The sequence below is a fragment of the Pelodiscus sinensis genome, chromosome 6 (assembly GCF_052426305.1).
Source record: "Pelodiscus sinensis isolate ZL-2025 chromosome 6, ASM5242630v1, whole genome shotgun sequence".
NCBI lineage: Eukaryota > Metazoa > Chordata > Testudines > Trionychidae > Pelodiscus > Pelodiscus sinensis.
Window position 1 is genome coordinate 132,044,132 of NC_143057.1, and position 17,623 is coordinate 132,061,754.

Here is a 17,623-nt window from a genome sequence, read left to right on the forward strand (position 1 = left end):
AGGGATCGCTCCGGCAGGGCTGGCGCAGCAGCAGGGTTTTATTTCTTATTGGCTCATAAGCTATCGGTGAAAGGGGCAGAGTTGCGCCCCTCCCTGAACAGTCTCTGCTGAGCTGGGCGGGGCCCAGGAGCCAGAGTGGCCAGTGCATTGCGTGGCAGGGAGGGCGTGCTGGGCTGGCTGCAGGGCTGCCAGGCTGAGGCCCAGTGTGTGTGCTGGTCTCCAGTCCACGTGCTAGAGGCCCGGGCCGGGCACCAGGACAGCGTCTATGCCAGGTTCTTGTCTGTGGTGGCTGCCGTGTAGATGACCTTGGGCTTGGGGTGAGAGTCTGTCCTGGAGGGAAGAGAGGCCATCAGGGCAGCCCTGCCATCAGCTGAGAGCCGACTAGTCACCTCCTAGCAGCCCCCCTTCTGCAGCATGGGGCAGGTACTTCCCACTGGATGTGCATATGCTGCCTGCAGCCAGGTATGTGGTGCATGGAGGGGCGATGGGTCTGGAGGGATCGGTGAGGGAGAATCATGCATTGGATGGGTTTCAGGTTGGAGGGGGCTGGGCCCGAAGGCGAGGGAGGGCTCCTGCATGCTGGGCAGGGGGCAGGGAGCACTCCGGGGTTCCCACATCTCACCTCTGGTTCTGGCTCCGCTGCTTGTGGACGTAGATGAGGAGGGCCAGAGCTGTGACTGCAAAGAGGACCCCAAAGAGACCAGCCAGCACATCAGCTGCAGACAGACGAGAGGGAGGGGAGGGGAAGGGAGGGGAGGCATCAGCCACAGCCTGGAGGGGGGACAGCAGGAACAGGCAGAGTGCTGCTGCTGCTGCTGGGGAGGGGAGGGGAAGCAGATTGGCCCCAAGTAGGGCTGGGGGGAGGGGCAAGGGACCAGGAGAGGGTGGGAGAGCCCAGGCAAGGGGCTGGTGAGGCTGTGTTGCCCCAGGCTGGGCCGAGGGTGGGGGTTAAAGGCACCAGGAGAAAGTGGTCCTGGAGCACTCACCTGTCCGCAGGGAGAAGCCCAGCTGCTGTTCTGCATCTGAATGTGAAACAGGAGAGGGAGGTGGGGACAGGTGCCAATACCACAGCAAGCACGCAGGCACCATGAGCCTCTCGCTCAGCCCTTGTCCATCCACCCCAGCCCACTGTCTGGCCAGCATGGGCCCCCCATTCCAGCATGAAGCCCCCAAACCCCCGCCCCATCCAAGCATGCAGCTCTGTCCTGTCCTAGCCCAGTGGGCAGCCCCCAGCTGACCTAGCAACCATGGAATCCCCCCTTCCTAGCCCACGGCACAGCCCCCAAGCCCAGCCCCCAGCTGACCTAGCAACCACGGAGTCCCCCCTTCCTAGCCCACGGCACAGCCCCCAAGCCCAGCCCCCAGCTGACCTAGCAACCACGGAGTCCCCCCTTCCTAGCCCACGGCACAGCCCCCAAACCCAGCCCCCAGCTGACCTAGCAACCACGGAGTCCCCCCTTCCTAGCCCACTGCGCAGCCCCCAAGCCCAGCCCCCAGCTGACCTAGCAACCACGGAGTCCCCCCTTCCTAGCCCACTGCGCAGCCCCCAAGCCCAGCCCCCAGCTGACCTAGCAACCACGGAGTCCCCCCTTCCTAGCCCACTGCGCAGCCCCCAAACCCAGCCCCCAGCTGACCTAGCAACCACGGAGTCCCCCCTTCCTAGCCCAGTGGGCAGCCCCCAAACCCAGCCCCCAGCTGACCTAGCAACCACGGAGTCCCCCCTTCCTAGCCCACTGCGCAGCCCCCAAGCCCAGCCCCCAGCTGACCTAGCAACCACGGAGTCCCCCCTTCCTAGCCCACTGCGCAGCCCCCAAACCCAGCCCCCAGCTGACCTAGCAACCACGGAGTCCCCCCTTCCTAGCCCACTGCGCAGCCCCCAAACCCAGCCCCCAGCTGACCTAGCAACCACGGAGTCCCCCCTTCCTAGCCCACTGCGCAGCCCCCAAGCCCAGCCCCCAGCTGACCTAGCAACCACGGAGTCCCCCCTTCCTAGCCCACTGCGCAGCCCCCAAACCCAGCCCCCAGCTGACCTAGCAACCACGGAGTCCCCCCTTCCTAGCCCAGTGGGCAGCCCCCAAACCCAGCCCCCAGCTGACCTAGCAACCACGGAGTCCCCCCTTCCTAGCCCACTGCGCAGCCCCCAAACCCTGCCCCCAGCTGACCTAGCAACCACGGAGTCCCCCCTTCCTAGCCCACTGCGCAGCCCCCAAGCCCAGCCCCCAGCTGACCTAGCAACCACGGAGTCCCCCCTTCCTAGCCCACGGCACAGCCCCCAAGCCCAGCCCCCAGCTGACCTAGCAACCACGGAGTCCCCCCTTCCTAGCCCACGGCACAGCCCCCAAGCCCAGCCCCCAGCTGACCTAGCAACCACGGAGTCCCCCCTTCCTAGCCCACTGCGCAGCCCCCAAGCCCAGCCCCCAGCTGACCTATCAACCACGGAGTCCCCCCTTCCTAGCCCAGTGGGCAGCCCCCAAGCCCAGCCCCCAGCTGACCTAGCAACCACGGAGTCCCCCCTTCCTAGCCCACTGCGCAGCCCCCAAGCCCAGCCCCCAGCTGACCTAGCAACCACGGAGTCCCCCCTTCCTAGCCCACTGCACAGCCCCCAAGCCCAGCCCCCAGCTGACCTAGCAACCACGGAGTCCCCCCTTCCTAGCCCACTGCGCAGCCCCCAAACCCAGCCCCCAGCTGACCTAGCAACCACGGAGTCCCCCCTTCCTAGCCCAGTGGGCAGCCCCCAAGCCCAGCCCCCAGCTGACCTAGCAACCACGGAGTCCCCCCTTCCTAGCCCAGTGCGCAGCCCCCAAGCCCAGCCCCCAGCTGACCTAGCAACCACGGAGTCCCCCCTTCCTAGCCCACTGCACAGCCCCCAAGCCCAGCCCCCAGCTGACCTAGCAACCACGGAGTCCCCCCTTCCTAGCCCACTGCGCAGCCCCCAAGCCCAGCCCCCAGCTGACCTAGCAACCACGGAGTCCCCCCTTCCTAGCCCACTGCACAGCCCCCAAGCCCAGCCCCCAGCTGACCTAGCAACCACGGAGTCCCCCCTTCCTAGCCCACTGCGCAGCCCCCAAGCCCAGCCCCCAGCTGACCTAGCAACCACGGAGTCCCCCCTTCCTAGCCCACTGCGCAGCCCCCAAGCCCAGCCCCCAGCTGACCTAGCAACCACGGAGTCCCCCCTTCCTAGCCCACGGCGCAGCCCCCAAGCCCAGCCCCCAGCTGACCTAGCAACCACGGAGTCCCCCCTTCCTAGCCCACTGCGCAGCCCCCAAGCCCAGCCCCCAGCTGACCTAGCAACCACGGAGTCCCCCCTTCCTAGCCCAGTGCGCAGCCCCCAAGCCCAGCCCCCAGCTGACCTAGCAACCACGGAGTCCCCCCTTCCTAGCCCAGTGGGCAGCCCCCAAACCCAGCCCCCAGCTGACCTAGCAACCACGGAGTCCCCCCTTCCTAGCCCACTGCGCATCCCCCAAGCCCAGCCCCCAGCTGACCTAGCAACCACGGAGTCCCCCCTTCCTAGCCCAGTGGGCAGCCCCCAAGCCCAGCCCCCAGCTGACCTAGCAACCACGGAGTCCCCCCTTCCTAGCCCAGTGCGCAGCCCCCAAACCCAGCCCCCAGCTGACCTAGCAACCACGGAGTCCCCCCTTCCTAGCCCACTGCGCAGCCCCTAAGCCCAGCCCCCAGCTGACCTAGCAACCACGGAGTCCCCCCTTCCTAGCCCACGGCACAGCCCCCGAGCCCAGCCCCCAGCTGACCTAGCAACCACGGAGTCCCCCCTTCCTAGCCCACTGCGCAGCCCCCAAACCCAGCCCCCAGCTGACCTAGCAACCACGGAGTCCCCCCTTCCTAGCCCAGTGGGCAGCCCCCAAGCCCAGCCCCCAGCTGACCTAGCAACCACGGAGTCCCCCCTTCCTAGCCCACTGCGCAGCCCCCAAGCCCAGCCCCCAGCTGACCTAGCAACCATGGAATCCCCCCTTCCTAGCCCACGGCACAGCCCCCAAGCCCAGCCCCCAGCTGACCTAGCAACCATGGAATCCCCCCTTCCTAGCCCACGGCACAGCCCCCAAGCCCAGCCCCCAGCTGACCTAGCAACCACGGAGTCCCCCCTTCCTAGCCCACTGCGCAGCCCCCAAGCCCAGCCCCCAGCTGACCTAGCAACCACGGAGTCCCCCCTTCCTAGCCCACTGCGCAGCCCCCAAACCCAGCCCCCAGCTGACCTAGCAACCACGGAGTCCCCCCTTCCTAGCCCACTGCACAGCCCCCAAACCCAGCCCCCAGCTGACCTAGCAACCACGGAGTCCCCCCTTCCTAGCCCACGGCACAGCCCCCAAGCCCAGCCCCCAGCTGACCTAGCAACCACGGAGTCCCCCCTTCCTAGCCCACTGCGCAGCCCCCAAGCCCAGCCCCCAGCTGACCTAGCAACCACGGAGTCCCCCCTTCCTAGCTCAGTGAGCAGCCCCCAAGCCCAGCCCCCAGCTGACCTAGCAACCACGGAGTCCCCCCTTCCTAGCCCAGTGGGCAGCCCCCAAGCCCAGCCCCCAGCTGACCTAGCAACCACGGAGTCCCCCCTTCCTAGCTCACTGCGCAGCCCCCAAACCCAGCCCCCAGCTGACCTAGCAACCACGGAGTCCCCCCTTCCTAGCCCAGTGGGCAGCCCCCAAGCCCAGCCCCCAGCTGACCTAGCAACCACGGAGTCCCCCCTTCCTAGCCCAGTGGGCAGCCCCCAAGCCCAGCCCCCAGCTGACCTAGCAACCACGGAGTCCCCCCTTCCTAGCCCACTGCGCAGCCCCCAAGCCCAGCCCCCAGCTGACCTAGCAACCACGGAGTCCCCCCTTCCTAGCCCACTGCGCAGCCCCCAAGCCCAGCCCCCAGCTGACCTAGCAACCACGGAGTCCCCCCTTCCTAGCCCAGTGGGCAGCCCCCAAGCCCAGCCCCCAGCTGACCTAGCAACCACGGAGTCCCCCCTTCCTAGCCCACTGCGCAGCCCCCAAACCCAGCCCCCAGCTGACCTAGCAACCACGGAGTCCCCCCTTCCTAGCCCAGTGGGCAGCCCCCAAGCCCAGCCCCCAGCTGACCTAGCAACCACGGAGTCCCCCCTTCCTAGCCCAGTGGGCAGCCCCCAAGCCCAGCCCCCAGCTGACCTAGCAACCACGGAGTCCCCCCTTCCTAGCCCACTGCGCAGCCCCCAAGCCCAGCCCCCAGCTGACCTAGCAACCACGGAGTCCCCCCTTCCTAGCCCAGTGCGCAGCCCCCAAACCCAGCCCCCAGCTGACCTAGCAACCACGGAGTCCCCCCTTCCTAGCCCACTGCGCAGCCCCCAAGCCCAGCCCCCAGCTGACCTAGCAACCACGGAGTCCCCCCTTCCTAGCCCACTGCGCAGCCCCCAAACCCAGCCCCCAGCTGACCTAGCAACCACGGAGTCCCCCCTTCCTAGCCCAGTGGGCAGCCCCCAAGCCCAGCCCCCAGCTGACCTAGCAACCACGGAGTCCCCCCTTCCTAGCCCACTGCGCAGCCCCCAAACCCAGCCCCCAGCTGACCTAGCAACCACGGAGTCCCCCCTTCCTAGCCCACTGCACAGCCCCCAAGCCCAGCCCCCAGCTGACCTAGCAACCACGGAGTCCCCCCTTCCTAGTCCACTGCGCAGCCCCCAAACCCAGCCCCCAGCTGACCTAGCAACCACGGAGTCCCCCCTTCCTAGCCCACTGCACAGCCCCCAAGCCCAGCCCCCAGCTGACCTAGCAACCACGGAGTCCCCCCTTCCTAGTCCACTGCGCAGCCCCCAAGCCCAGCCCCCAGCTGACCTAGCAACCACGGAGTCCCCCCTTCCTAGCCCACTGCGCAGCCCCCAAGCCCAGCCCCCAGCTGACCTAGCAACCACGGAGTCCCCCCTTCCTAGCCCACTGCGCAGCCCCCAAGCCCAGCCCCCAGCTGACCTAGCAACCACGGAGTCCCCCCTTCCTAGCCCAGTGGGCAGCCCCCAAACCCAGCCCCCAGCTGACCTAGCAACCACGGAGTCCCCCCTTCCTAGCCCACGGCACAGCCCCCAAGCCCAGCCCCCAGCTGACCTAGCAACCACGGAGTCCCCCCTTCCTAGCCCAGTGGGCAGCCCCCAAGCCCAGCCCCCAGCTGACCTAGCAACCACGGAGTCCCCCCTTCCTAGCCCACTGCGCAGCCCCCAAGCCCAGCCCCCAGCTGACCTAGCAACCACGGAGTCCCCCCTTCCTAGCCCACTGCGCAGCCCCCAAGCCCAGCCCCCAGCTGACCTAGCAACCACGGAGTCCCCTCTTCCTAGCCCACTGCGCAGCCCCCAAGCCCAGCCCCCAGCTGACCTAGCAACCACGGAGTCCCCCCTTCCTAGCCCACTGCGCAGCCCCCAAACCCAGCCCCCAGCTGACCTAGCAACCACGGAGTCCCCCCTTCCTAGCCCACTGCGCATCCCCCAAGCCCAGCCCCCAGCTGACCTAGCAACCACGGAGTCCCCCCTTCCTAGCCCACTGCGCAGCCCCCAAGCCCAGCCCCCAGCTGACCTAGCAACCACGGAGTCCCCCCTTCCTAGCCCACTGCGCAGCCCCCAAGCCCAGCCCCCAGCTGACCTAGCAACCACGGAGTCCCCCCTTCCTAACCCACTGCGCAGCCCCCAAGCCCAGCCCCCAGCTGACCTAGCAACCACGGAGTCCCCCCTTCCTAGCCCAGTGGGCAGCCCCCAAGCCCAGCCCCCAGCTGACCTAGCAACCACGGAGTCCCCCCTTCCTAGCCCACTGCACAGCCCCCAAACCCAGCCCCCAGCTGACCTAGCAACCACGGAGTCCCCCCTTCCTAGCCCACTGCACAGCCCCCAAACCCAGCCCCCAGCCGACCTAGCAACCACGGAGTCCCCCCTTCCTAGCCCACTGCGCAGCCCCCAAACCCAGCCCCCAGCTGACCTAGCAACCACGGAGTCCCCCCTTCCTAGCCCACTGCGCAGCCCCCAAGCCCAGCCCCCAGCTGACCTAGCAACCACGGAGTCCCCCCTTCCTAGCCCACTGCGCAGCCCCCAAGCCCAGCCCCCAGCTGACCTAGCAACCACGGAGTCCCCCCTTCCTAGCCCACTGCGCAGCCCCCAAACCCAGCCCCCAGCTGACCTAGCAACCACGGAGTCCCCCCTTCCTAGCCCACTGCACAGCCCCCAAGCCCAGCCCCCAGCTGACCTAGCAACCACGGAGTCCCCCCTTCCTAGTCCACTGCGCAGCCCCCAAACCCAGCCCCCAGCTGACCTAGCAACCACGGAGTCCCCCCTTCCTAGCCCACTGCACAGCCCCCAAGCCCAGCCCCCAGCTGACCTAGCAACCACGGAGTCCCCCCTTCCTAGCCCACTGCGCAGCCCCCAAGCCCAGCCCCCAGCTGACCTAGCAACCACGGAGTCCCCTCTTCCTAGCCCACTGCGCAGCCCCCAAGCCCAGCCCCCAGCTGACCTAGCAACCACGGAGTCCCCCTTCCTAGCCCACTGCGCAGCCCCTAAGCCAAGCCCCCAGCTGACCTAGCAACCACGGAGTCCCCCCTTCCTAGCCCACTGCGCAGCCCCCAAACCCAGCCCCCAGCTGACCTAGCAACCACGGAGTCCCCCCTTCCTAGCCCACTGCGCAGCCCCCAAGCCCTGCCCCCAGCTGACCTAGCAACCACGGAGTCCCCCCTTCCTAGCCCACTGCACAGCCCCCAAGCCCAGCCCCCAGCTGACCTAGCAACCACGGAGTCCCCCCTTCCTAGCCCACTGCGCAGCCCCCAAGCCCAGCCCCCAGCTGACCTAGCAACCACGGAGTCCCCCCTTCCTAGCCCACTGCGCAGCCCCCAAGCCCAGCCCCCAGCTGACCTAGCAACCACGGAGTCCCCCCTTCCTAGTCCACTGCGCAGCCCCCAAGCCCAGCCCCCAGCTGACCTAGCAACCACGGAGTCCCCCCTTCCTAGCCCAGTGGGCAGCCCCCAAGCCCAGCCCCCAGCTGACCTAGCAACCACGGAGTCCCCTCTTCCTAGCCCACTGCGCAGCCCCCAAGCCCAGCCCCCAGCTGACCTAGCAACCACGGAGTCCCCCCTTCCTAGCCCACTGCGCAGCCCCCAAGCCCAGCCCCCAGCTGACCTAGCAACCACGGAGTCCCCCCTTCCTAACCCACTGCGCAGCCCCCAAGCCCAGCCCCCAGCTGACCTAGCAACCACGGAGTCCCCCCTTCCTAACCCACTGCGCAGCCCCCAAACCCAGCCCCCAGCTGACCTAGCAACCACGGAGTCCCCCCTTCCTAGCCCACTGCGCAGCCCCCAAGCCCAGCCCCCAGCTGACCTAGCAACCACGGAGTCCCCCCTTCCTAGCCCACTGCACAGCCCCCAAGCCCAGCCCCCAGCTGACCTAGCAACCACGGAGTCCCCCCTTCCTAGCCCACTGCGCAGCCCCCAAGCCCAGCCCCCAGCTGACCTAGCAACCACGGAGTCCCCCCTTCCTAGCCCACTGCGCAGCCCCCAAGCCCAGCCCCCAGCTGACCTAGCAACCACGGAGTCCCCCCTTCCTAGTCCACTGCGCAGCCCCTAAGCCCAGCCCCCAGCTGACCTAGCAACCACGGAGTCCCCCCTTCCTAGCCCACTGCGCAGCCCCCAAGCCCAGCCCCCAGCTGACCTAGCAACCACGGAGTCCCCCCTTCCTAGCCCAGTGGGCAGCCCCCAAGCCCAGCCCCCAGCTGACCTAGCAACCACGGAGTCCCCCCTTCCTAGCCCACTGCGCAGCCCCCAAGCCCAGCCCCCAGCTGACCTAGCAACCACGGAGTCCCCCCTTCCTAGCTCACTGCACAGCCCCCAAGCCCAGCCCCCAGCTGACCTAGCAACCACGGAGTCCCCCCTTCCTAGTCCACTGCGCAGCCCCCAAGCCCAGCCCCCAGCTGACCTAGCAACCACGGAGTCCCCCCTTCCTAGCCCAGTGGGCAGCCCCCAAGCCCAGCCCCCAGCTGACCTAGCAACCACGGAGTCCCCCCTTCCTAGCCCACGGCACAGCCCCCAAGCCCAGCCCCCAGCTGACCTAGCAACCACGGAGTCCCCCCTTCCTAGCCCACTGCGCAGCCCCCAAGCCCAGCCCCCAGCTGACCTAGCAACCACGGAGTCCCCCCTTCCTAGCCCAGTGCGCAGCCCCCAAACCCAGCCCCCAGCTGACCTAGCAACCACGGAGTCCCCCCTTCCTAGCCCACTGCGCAGCCCCCAAGCCCAGCCCCCAGCTGACCTAGCAACCACGGAGTCCCCCCTTCCTAGCCCACTGCGCAGCCCCCAAGCCCAGCCCCCAGCTGACCTAGCAACCACGGAGTCCCCCCTTCCTAGCCCACTGCGCAGCCCCCAAGCCCAGCCCCCAGCTGACCTAGCAACCACGGAGTCCCCCCTTCCTAGCCCACTGCGCAGCCCCCAAACCCAGCCCCCAGCTGACCTAGCAACCACGGAGTCCCCCCTTCCTAGCCCACTGCGCAGCCCCCAAACCCAGCCCCCAGCTGACCTAGCAACCACGGAGTCCCCCCTTCCTAGCCCACTGCGCAGCCCCCAAACCCAGCCCCCAGCTGACCTAGCAACCACGGAGTCCCCCCTTCCTAGCCCACTGCGCAGCCCCCAAGCCCAGCCCCCAGCTGACCTAGCAACCACGGAGTCCCCCCTTCCTAGCCCACTGCGCAGCCCCCAAACCCAGCCCCCAGCTGACCTAGCAACCACGGAGTCCCCCCTTCCTAGCCCACTGCGCAGCCCCCAAGCCCAGCCCCCAGCTGACCTAGCAACCACGGAGTCCCCTCTTCCTAGCCCACTGCGCAGCCCCCAAGCCCAGCCCCCAGCTGACCTAGCAACCACGGAGTCCCCCCTTCCTAGCCCACTGCGCAGCCCCCAAGCCCAGCCCCCAGCTGACCTAGCAACCACGGAGTCCCCCCTTCCTAGCCCACTGCGCAGCCCCCAAACCCAGCCCCCAGCTGACCTAGCCACCACGGAGTCCCCCCTTCCTAGCCCACGGCACAGCCCCCAAACCCAGCCCCCAGCTGACCTAGCAACCACGGAGTCCCCTCTTCCTAGCCCACTGCGCAGCCCCCAAGCCCAGCCCCCAGCTGACCTAGCAACCACGGAGTCCCCCCTTCCTAGCCCAGTGGGCAGCCCCCAAGCCCAGCCCCCAGCTGACCTAGCAACCACGGAGTCCCCCCTTCCTAGCCCTCTGCACAGCCCCCAAGCCCAGCCCCCAGCTGACCTAGCAACCACGGAGTCCCCCCTTCCTAGCCCACTGCGCAGCCCCCAAGCCCAGCCCCCAGCTGACCTAGCAACCACGGAGTCCCCCCTTCCTAGCCCACTGCGCAGCCCCCAAACCCAGCCCCCAGCTGACCTAGCAACCACGGAGTCCCCCCTTCCTAGCCCACTGCGCAGCCCCCAAGCCCAGCCCCCAGCTGACCTAGCAACCACGGAGTCCCCCCTTCCTAGCCCACTGCGCAGCCCCCAAGCCCAGCCCCCAGCTGACCTAGCAACCATGGAATCCCCCCTTCCTAGCCCACGGCACAGCCCCCAAGCCCAGCCCCCAGCTGACCTAGCAACCACGGAGTCCCCCCTTCCTAGCCCAGTGGGCAGCCCCCAAGCCCAGCCCCCAGCTGACCTAGCAACCACGGAGTCCCCCCTTCCTAGCCCTCTGCACAGCCCCCAAGCCCAGCCCCCAGCTGACCTAGCAACCACGGAGTCCCCCCTTCCTAGCCCACTGCGCAGCCCCCAAGCCCAGCCCCCAGCTGACCTAGCAACCACGGAGTCCCCCCTTCCTAGCCCACTGCGCAGCCCCCAAACCCAGCCCCCAGCTGACCTAGCAACCACGGAGTCCCCCCTTCCTAGCCCACTGCGCAGCCCCCAAGCCCAGCCCCCAGCTGACCTAGCAACCACGGAGTCCCCCCTTCCTAGCCCACTGCGCAGCCCCCAAGCCCAGCCCCCAGCTGACCTAGCAACCACGGAGTCCCCCCTTCCTAGCCCACTGCGCAGCCCCCAAGCCCAGCCCCCAGCTGACCTAGCAACCACGGAGTCCCCCCTTCCTAGCCCACTGCGCAGCCCCCAAGCCCAGCCCCCAGCTGACCTAGCAACCACGGAGTCCCCTCTTCCTAGCCCACTGCACAGCCCCCAAACCCAGCCCCCAGCTGACCTAGCAACCACGGAGTCCCCCCTTCCTAGCCCACTGCACAGCCCCCAAGCCCAGCCCCCAGCTGACCTAGCAACCACGGAGTCCCCTCTTCCTAGCCCAGTGGGCAGCCCCCAAGCCCAGCCCCCAGCTGACCTAGCAACCACGGAGTCCCCCCTTCCTAGCCCACTGCACAGCCCCCAAGCCCAGCCCCCAGCTGACCTAGCAACCACGGAGTCCCCCCTTCCTAGCCCACTGCGCAGCCCCCAAGCCCAGCCCCCAGCTGACCTAGCAACCACGGAGTCCCCCTTCCTAGCCCACTGCACAGCCCCCAAGCCCAGCCCCCAGCTGACCTAGCAACCACGGAGTCCCCCCTTCCTAGCCCACTGCGCAGCCCCCAAGCCCAGCCCCCAGCTGACCTAGCAACCACGGAGTCCCCTCTTCCTAGCCCACTGCGCAGCCCCCAAGCCCAGCCCCCAGCTGACCTAGCAACCATGGAGTCCCCCCTTCCTAGCCCACTGCGCAGCCCCCAAGCCCAGCCCCCAGCTGACCTAGCAACCACGGAGTCCCCCCTTCCTAGCCCACTGCGCAGCCCCCAAGCCCAGCCCCCAGCTGACCTAGCAACCACGGAGTCCCCCCTTCCTAGCCCACTGCGCAGCCCCCAAGCCCAGCCCCCAGCTGACCTAGCAACCACGGAGTCCCCCCTTCCTAGCCCACTGCGCAGCCCCCAAACCCAGCCCCCAGCTGACCTAGCAACCACGGAGTCCCCCCTTCCTAGCCCACTGCGCAGCCCCCAAACCCAGCCCCCAGCTGACCTAGCAACCACGGAGTCCCCCCTTCCTAGCCCACTGCGCAGCCCCCAAACCCAGCCCCCAGCTGACCTAGCAACCACGGAGTCCCCCCTTCCTAGCTCACTGCGCAGCCCCCAAGCCCAGCCCCCAGCTGACCTAGCAACCACGGAGTCCCCCCTTCCTAGCTCACTGCACAGCCCCCAAGCCCAGCCCCCAGCTGACCTAGCAACCACGGAGTCCCCTCTTCCTAGCCCACTGCGCAGCCCCTAAGCCCAGCCCCCAGCTGACCTAGCAACCACGGAGTCCCCCCTTCCTAGCCCACTGCGCAGCCCCCAAGCCCAGCCCCCAGCTGACCTAGCAACCACGGAGTCCCCCCTTCCTAGCCCACTGCACAGCCCCCAAGCCCAGCCCCCAGCTGACCTAGCAACCACGGAGTCCCCCCTTCCTAGCCCACTGCGCAGCCCCCAAACCCAGCCCCCAGCTGACCTAGCAACCACGGAGTCCCCCCTTCCTAGCCCACTGCGCAGCCCCTAAGCCCAGCCCCCAGCTGACCTAGCAACCACGGAGTCCCCCCTTCCTAGCCCACTGCACAGCCCCCAAGCCCAGCCCCCAGCTGACCTAGCAACCACGGAGTCCCCCCTTCCTAGCCCACTGCGCAGCCCCCAAGCCCAGCCCCCAGCTGACCTAGCAACCACGGAGTCCCCCCTTCCTAGCCCACGGCACAGCCCCCAAGCCCAGCCCCCAGCTGACCTAGCAACCACGGAGTCCCCCCTTCCTAGCCCACTGCGCAGCCCCCAAACCCAGCCCCCAGCTGACCTAGCAACCACGGAGTCCCCCCTTCCTAGCCCAGTGGGCAGCCCCCAAGCCCAGCCCCCAGCTGACCTAGCAACCACGGAGTCCCCCCTTCCTAGCCCACTGCGCAGCCCCCAAACCCAGCCCCCAGCTGACCTAGCAACCACGGAGTCCCCCCTTCCTAGCCCAGTGCGCAGCCCCCAAACCCAGCCCCCAGCTGACCTAGCAACCACGGAGTCCCCCCTTCCTAGCCCACTGCGCAGCCCCCAAACCCAGCCCCCAGCTGACCTAGCAACCACGGAGTCCCCCCTTCCTAGCCCAGTGGGCAGCCCCCAAGCCCAGCCCCCAGCTGACCTAGCAACCACGGAGTCCCCCCTTCCTAGCCCACTGCGCAGCCCCCAAGCCCAGCCCCCAGCTGACCTAGCAACCACGGAGTCCCCCCTTCCTAGCCCAGTGGGCAGCCCCCAAGCCCAGCCCCCAGCTGACCTAGCAACCACGGAGTCCCCCCTTCCTAGCCCACTGCGCAGCCCCCAAACCCAGCCCCCAGCTGACCTAGCAACCACGGAGTCCCCCCTTCCTAGCCCACTGCGCAGCCCCCAAACCCAGCCCCCAGCTGACCTAGCAACCACGGAGTCCCCCCTTCCTAGCCCACTGCGCAGCCCCCAAACCCAGCCCCCAGCTGACCTAGCAACCACGGAGTCCCCCCTTCCTAGCCCAGTGGGCAGCCCCCAAGCCCAGCCCCCAGCTGACCTAGCAACCACGGAGTCCCCCCTTCCTAGCCCACTGCGCAGCCCCCAAGCCCAGCCCCCAGCTGACCTAGCAACCACGGAGTCCCCCCTTCCTAGCCCACTGCGCAGCCCCCAAACCCAGCCCCCAGCTGACCTAGCAACCACGGAGTCCCCCCTTCCTAGCCCACTGCGCAGCCCCCAAACCCAGCCCCCAGCTGACCTAGCAACCACGGAATCCCCCCTTCCTAGCCCACGGCACAGCCCCCAAGCCCAGCCCCCAGCTGACCTAGCAACCACGGAGTCCCCCCTTCCTAGCCCACTGCGCAGCCCCCAAGCCCAGCCCCCAGCTGACCTAGCAACCACGGAGTCCCCCCTTCCTAGCCCACGGCACAGCCCCCAAGCCCAGCCCCCAGCTGACCTAGCAACCACGGAGTCCCCCCTTCCTAGCCCACTGCGCAGCCCCCAAGCCCAGCCCCCAGCTGACCTAGCAACCACGGAGTCCCCCCTTCCTAGCCCACGGCAGAGCCCCCAAGCCCAGCCCCCAGCTGACCTAGCAACCACGGAGTCCCCCCTTCCTAGCCCACTGCGCAGCCCCCAAGCCCAGCCCCCAGCTGACCTAGCAACCACGGAGTCCCCCCTTCCTAGCTCAGTGAGCAGCCCCCAAGCCCAGCCCCCAGCTGACCTAGCAACCACGGAGTCCCCCCTTCCTAGCCCAGTGGGCAGCCCCCAAGCCCAGCCCCCAGCTGACCTAGCAACCACGGAGTCCCCCCTTCCTAGCCCACTGCGCAGCCCCCAAGCCCAGCCCCCAGCTGACCTAGCAACCACGGAGTCCCCTCTTCCTAGCCCACTGCGCAGCCCCCAAACCCAGCCCCCAGCTGACCTAGCAACCACGGAGTCCCCCCTTCCTAGCCCACTGCGCAGCCCCCAAGCCCAGCCCCCAGCTGACCTAGCAACCACGGAGTCCCCCCTTCCTAGTCCACTGCGCAGCCCCCAAACCCAGCCCCCAGCTGACCTAGCAACCACGGAGTCCCCCCTTCCTAGCCCACTGCGCAGCCCCCAAGCCCAGCCCCCAGCTGACCTAGCAACCACGGAGTCCCCCCTTCCTAGCCCACTGCACAGCCCCCAAGCCCAGCCCCCAGCTGACCTAGCAACCACGGAGTCCCCCCTTCCTAGTCCACTGCGCAGCCCCCAAACCCAGCCCCCAGCTGACCTAGCAACCACGGAGTCCCCCCTTCCTAGCCCACTGCGCAGCCCCCAAACCCAGCCCCCAGCTGACCTAGCAACCACGGAGTCCCCCCTTCCTAGCCCACTGCACAGCCCCCAAGCCCAGCCCCCAGCTGACCTAGCAACCACGGAGTCCCCCCTTCCTAGCCCAGTGGGCAGCCCCCAAGCCCAGCCCCCAGCTGACCTAGCAACCACGGAGTCCCCCCTTCCTAGCCCACTGCGCAGCCCCCAAGCCCAGCCCCCAGCTGACCTAGCAACCACGGAGTCCCCCCTTCCTAGCCCAGTGGGCAGCCCCCAAGCCCAGCCCCCAGCTGACCTAGCAACCACGGAGTCCCCTCTTCCTAGCCCACTGCGCAGCCCCCAAGCCCAGCCCCCAGCTGACCTAGCAACCACGGAGTCCCCCCTTCCTAGCCCACTGCGCATCCCCCAAGCCCAGCCCCCAGCTGACCTAGCAACCACGGAGTCCCCCCTTCCTAGCCCACTGCGCAGCCCCCAAGCCCAGCCCCCAGCTGACCTAGCAACCACGGAGTCCCCCCTTCCTAGCCCACTGCGCAGCCCCCAAGCCCAGCCCCCAGCTGACCTAGCAACCACGGAGTCCCCCCTTCCTAACCCACTGCGCAGCCCCCAAGCCCAGCCCCCAGCTGACCTAGCAACCACGGAGTCCCCCCTTCCTAGTCCACTGCGCAGCCCCCAAACCCAGCCCCCAGCTGACCTAGCAACCACGGAGTCCCCCCTTCCTAGCTCAGTGGGCAGCCCCCAAGCCCAGCCCCCAGCTGACCTAGCAACCACGGAGTCCCCTCTTCCTAGCCCAGTGGGCAGCCCCCAAGCCCAGCCCCCAGCTGACCTAGCAACCACGGAGTCCCCCCTTCCTAGCTCAGTGGGCAGCCCCCAAGCCCAGCCCCCAGCTGACCTAGCAACCACGGAGTCCCCCCTTCCTAGCTCAGTGGGCAGCCCCCAAGCCCAGCCCCCAGCTGACCTAGCAACCACGGAGTCCCCCCTTCCTAGCCCACTGCGCAGCCCCCAAGCCCAGCCCCCAGCTGACCTAGCAACCACGGAGTCCCCCCTTCCTAGCCCACTGCGCAGCCCCCAAGCCCAGCCCCCAGCTGACCTAGCAACCACGGAGTCCCCTCTTCCTAGCCCAGTGGGCAGCCCCCAAACCCAGCCCCCAGCTGACCTAGCAACCACGGAGTCCCCCCTTCCTAGCTCAGTGGGCAGCCCCCAAGCCCAGCCCCCAGCTGACCTAGCAACCACGGAGTCCCCCCTTCCTAGCTCAGTGGGCAGCCCCCAAGCCCAGCCCCCAGCTGACCTAGCAACCACGGAGTCCCCCCTTCCTAGCCCACTGCGCAGCCCCCAAGCCCAGCCCCCAGCTGACCTAGCAACCACGGAGTCCCCCCTTCCTAGCCCACTGCGCAGCCCCCAAGCCCAGCCCCCAGCTGACCTAGCAACCACGGAGTCCCCTCTTCCTAGCCCACTGCACAGCCCCTAAGCCCAGCCCCCAGCTGACCTAGCAACCACGGAGTCCCCCCTTCCTAGCCCAGTGGGCAGCCCCCAAGCCCAGCCCCCAGCTGACCTAGCAACCACGGAGTCCCCCCTTCCTAGCCCAGTGGGCAGCCCCCAAGCCCAGCCCCCAGCTGACCTAGCAACCACGGAGTCCCCCCTTCCTAGCCCACTGCGCAGCCCCCAAGCCCAGCCCCCAGCTGACCTAGCAACCACGGAGTCCCCCCTTCCTAGCCCACTGCGCAGCCCCCAAGCCCAGCCCCCAGCTGACCTAGCAACCACGGAGTCCCCCCTTCCTAGCCCAGTGGGCAGCCCCCAAGCCCAGCCCCCAGCTGACCTAGCAACCACGGAGTCCCCCCTTCCTAGCCCAGTGGGCAGCCCCCAAGCCCAGCCCCCAGCTGACCTAGCAACCACGGAGTCCCCCCTTCCTAGCCCACTGCGCAGCCCCCAAGCCCAGCCCCCAGCTGACCTAGCAACCACGGAGTCCCCCCTTCCTAGCCCACTGCACAGCCCCCAAGCCCAGCCCCCAGCTGACCTAGCAACCACGGAGTCCCCCCTTCCTAGCCCACTGCGCAGCCCCCAAGCCCAGCCCCCAGCTGACCTAGCAACCACGGAGTCCCCCCTTCCTAGCCCACTGCGCAGCCCCCAAGCCCAGCCCCCAGCTGACCTAGCAACCACGGAGTCCCCCCTTCCTAGCCCACTGCGCAGCCCCCAAGCCCAGCCCCCAGCTGACCTAGCAACCACGGAGTCCCCCCTTCCTAGCCCACTGCGCAGCCCCCAAGCCCAGCCCCCAGCTGACCTAGCAACCACGGAGTCCCCCCTTCCTAGCCCACTGCGCAGCCCCCAAGCCCAGCCCCCAGCTGACCTAGCAACCACGGAGTCCCCCCTTCCTAGCCCACTGCGCAGCCCCCAAGCCCAGCCCCCAGCTGACCTAGCAACCACGGAGTCCCCCCTTCCTAGCCCACTGCGCAGCCCCCCAGCCCAGCCCCCAGCTGACCTAGCAACCACGGAGTCCCCCCTTCCTAGCCCACTGCGCAGCCCCCAAGCCCAGCCCCCAGCTGACCTAGCAACCACGGAGTCCCCTCTTCCTAGCCCACTGCGCAGCCCCCAAGCCCAGCCCCCAGCTGACCTAGCAACCACGGAGTCCCCTCTTCCTAGCCCACTGCGCAGCCCCCAAGCCCAGCCCCCAGCTGACCTAGCAACCACGGAGTCCCCTCTTCCTAGCCCAGTGGGCAGCCCCCAAGCCCAGCCCCCAGCTGACCTAGCAACCACGGAGTCCCCCTTCCTAGCCCACTGCACAGCCCCCAAGCCCAGCCCCCAGCTGACCTAGCAACCACGGAGTCCCCCCTTCCTAGCCCACTGCGCAGCCCCCAAGCCCAGCCCCCAGCTGACCTAGCAACCACGGAGTCCCCCCTTCCTAGCCCACTGCACAGCCCCCAAGCCCAGCCCCCAGCTGACCTAGCAACCACGGAGTCCCC

The 17,623-nt window shown here is 68.5% G+C and overlaps 1 protein-coding gene across 8 annotated transcripts in view; it reads right to left on the reverse strand.

Moving 5' to 3' along the window:
* Positions 1-17,623, reverse strand: part of CA9 (carbonic anhydrase 9) — a 101,039-nt gene continuing 83,416 nt past the window's right edge. For 6 of the 8 annotated variants that reach the window (XM_075914753.2, XM_075914747.2, XM_075914751.2 and 3 more), the window contains 3 exons: positions 987-1,022; positions 623-716; positions 1-325 (listed from right to left, as the gene is read on the reverse strand). In XM_075914753.2, coding sequence (XP_075770868.1) covers positions 232-325; positions 623-716; positions 987-1,022 — 224 coding nt within the window. In that variant the 3' untranslated portion in view covers positions 1-231. Of the gene's footprint in view, positions 331-622; positions 717-986; positions 1,023-17,623 lie in introns of all 8 variants that reach the window. The other 2 variants (XM_089779528.1, XM_075914749.2) reach the window with 1 other exon arrangement.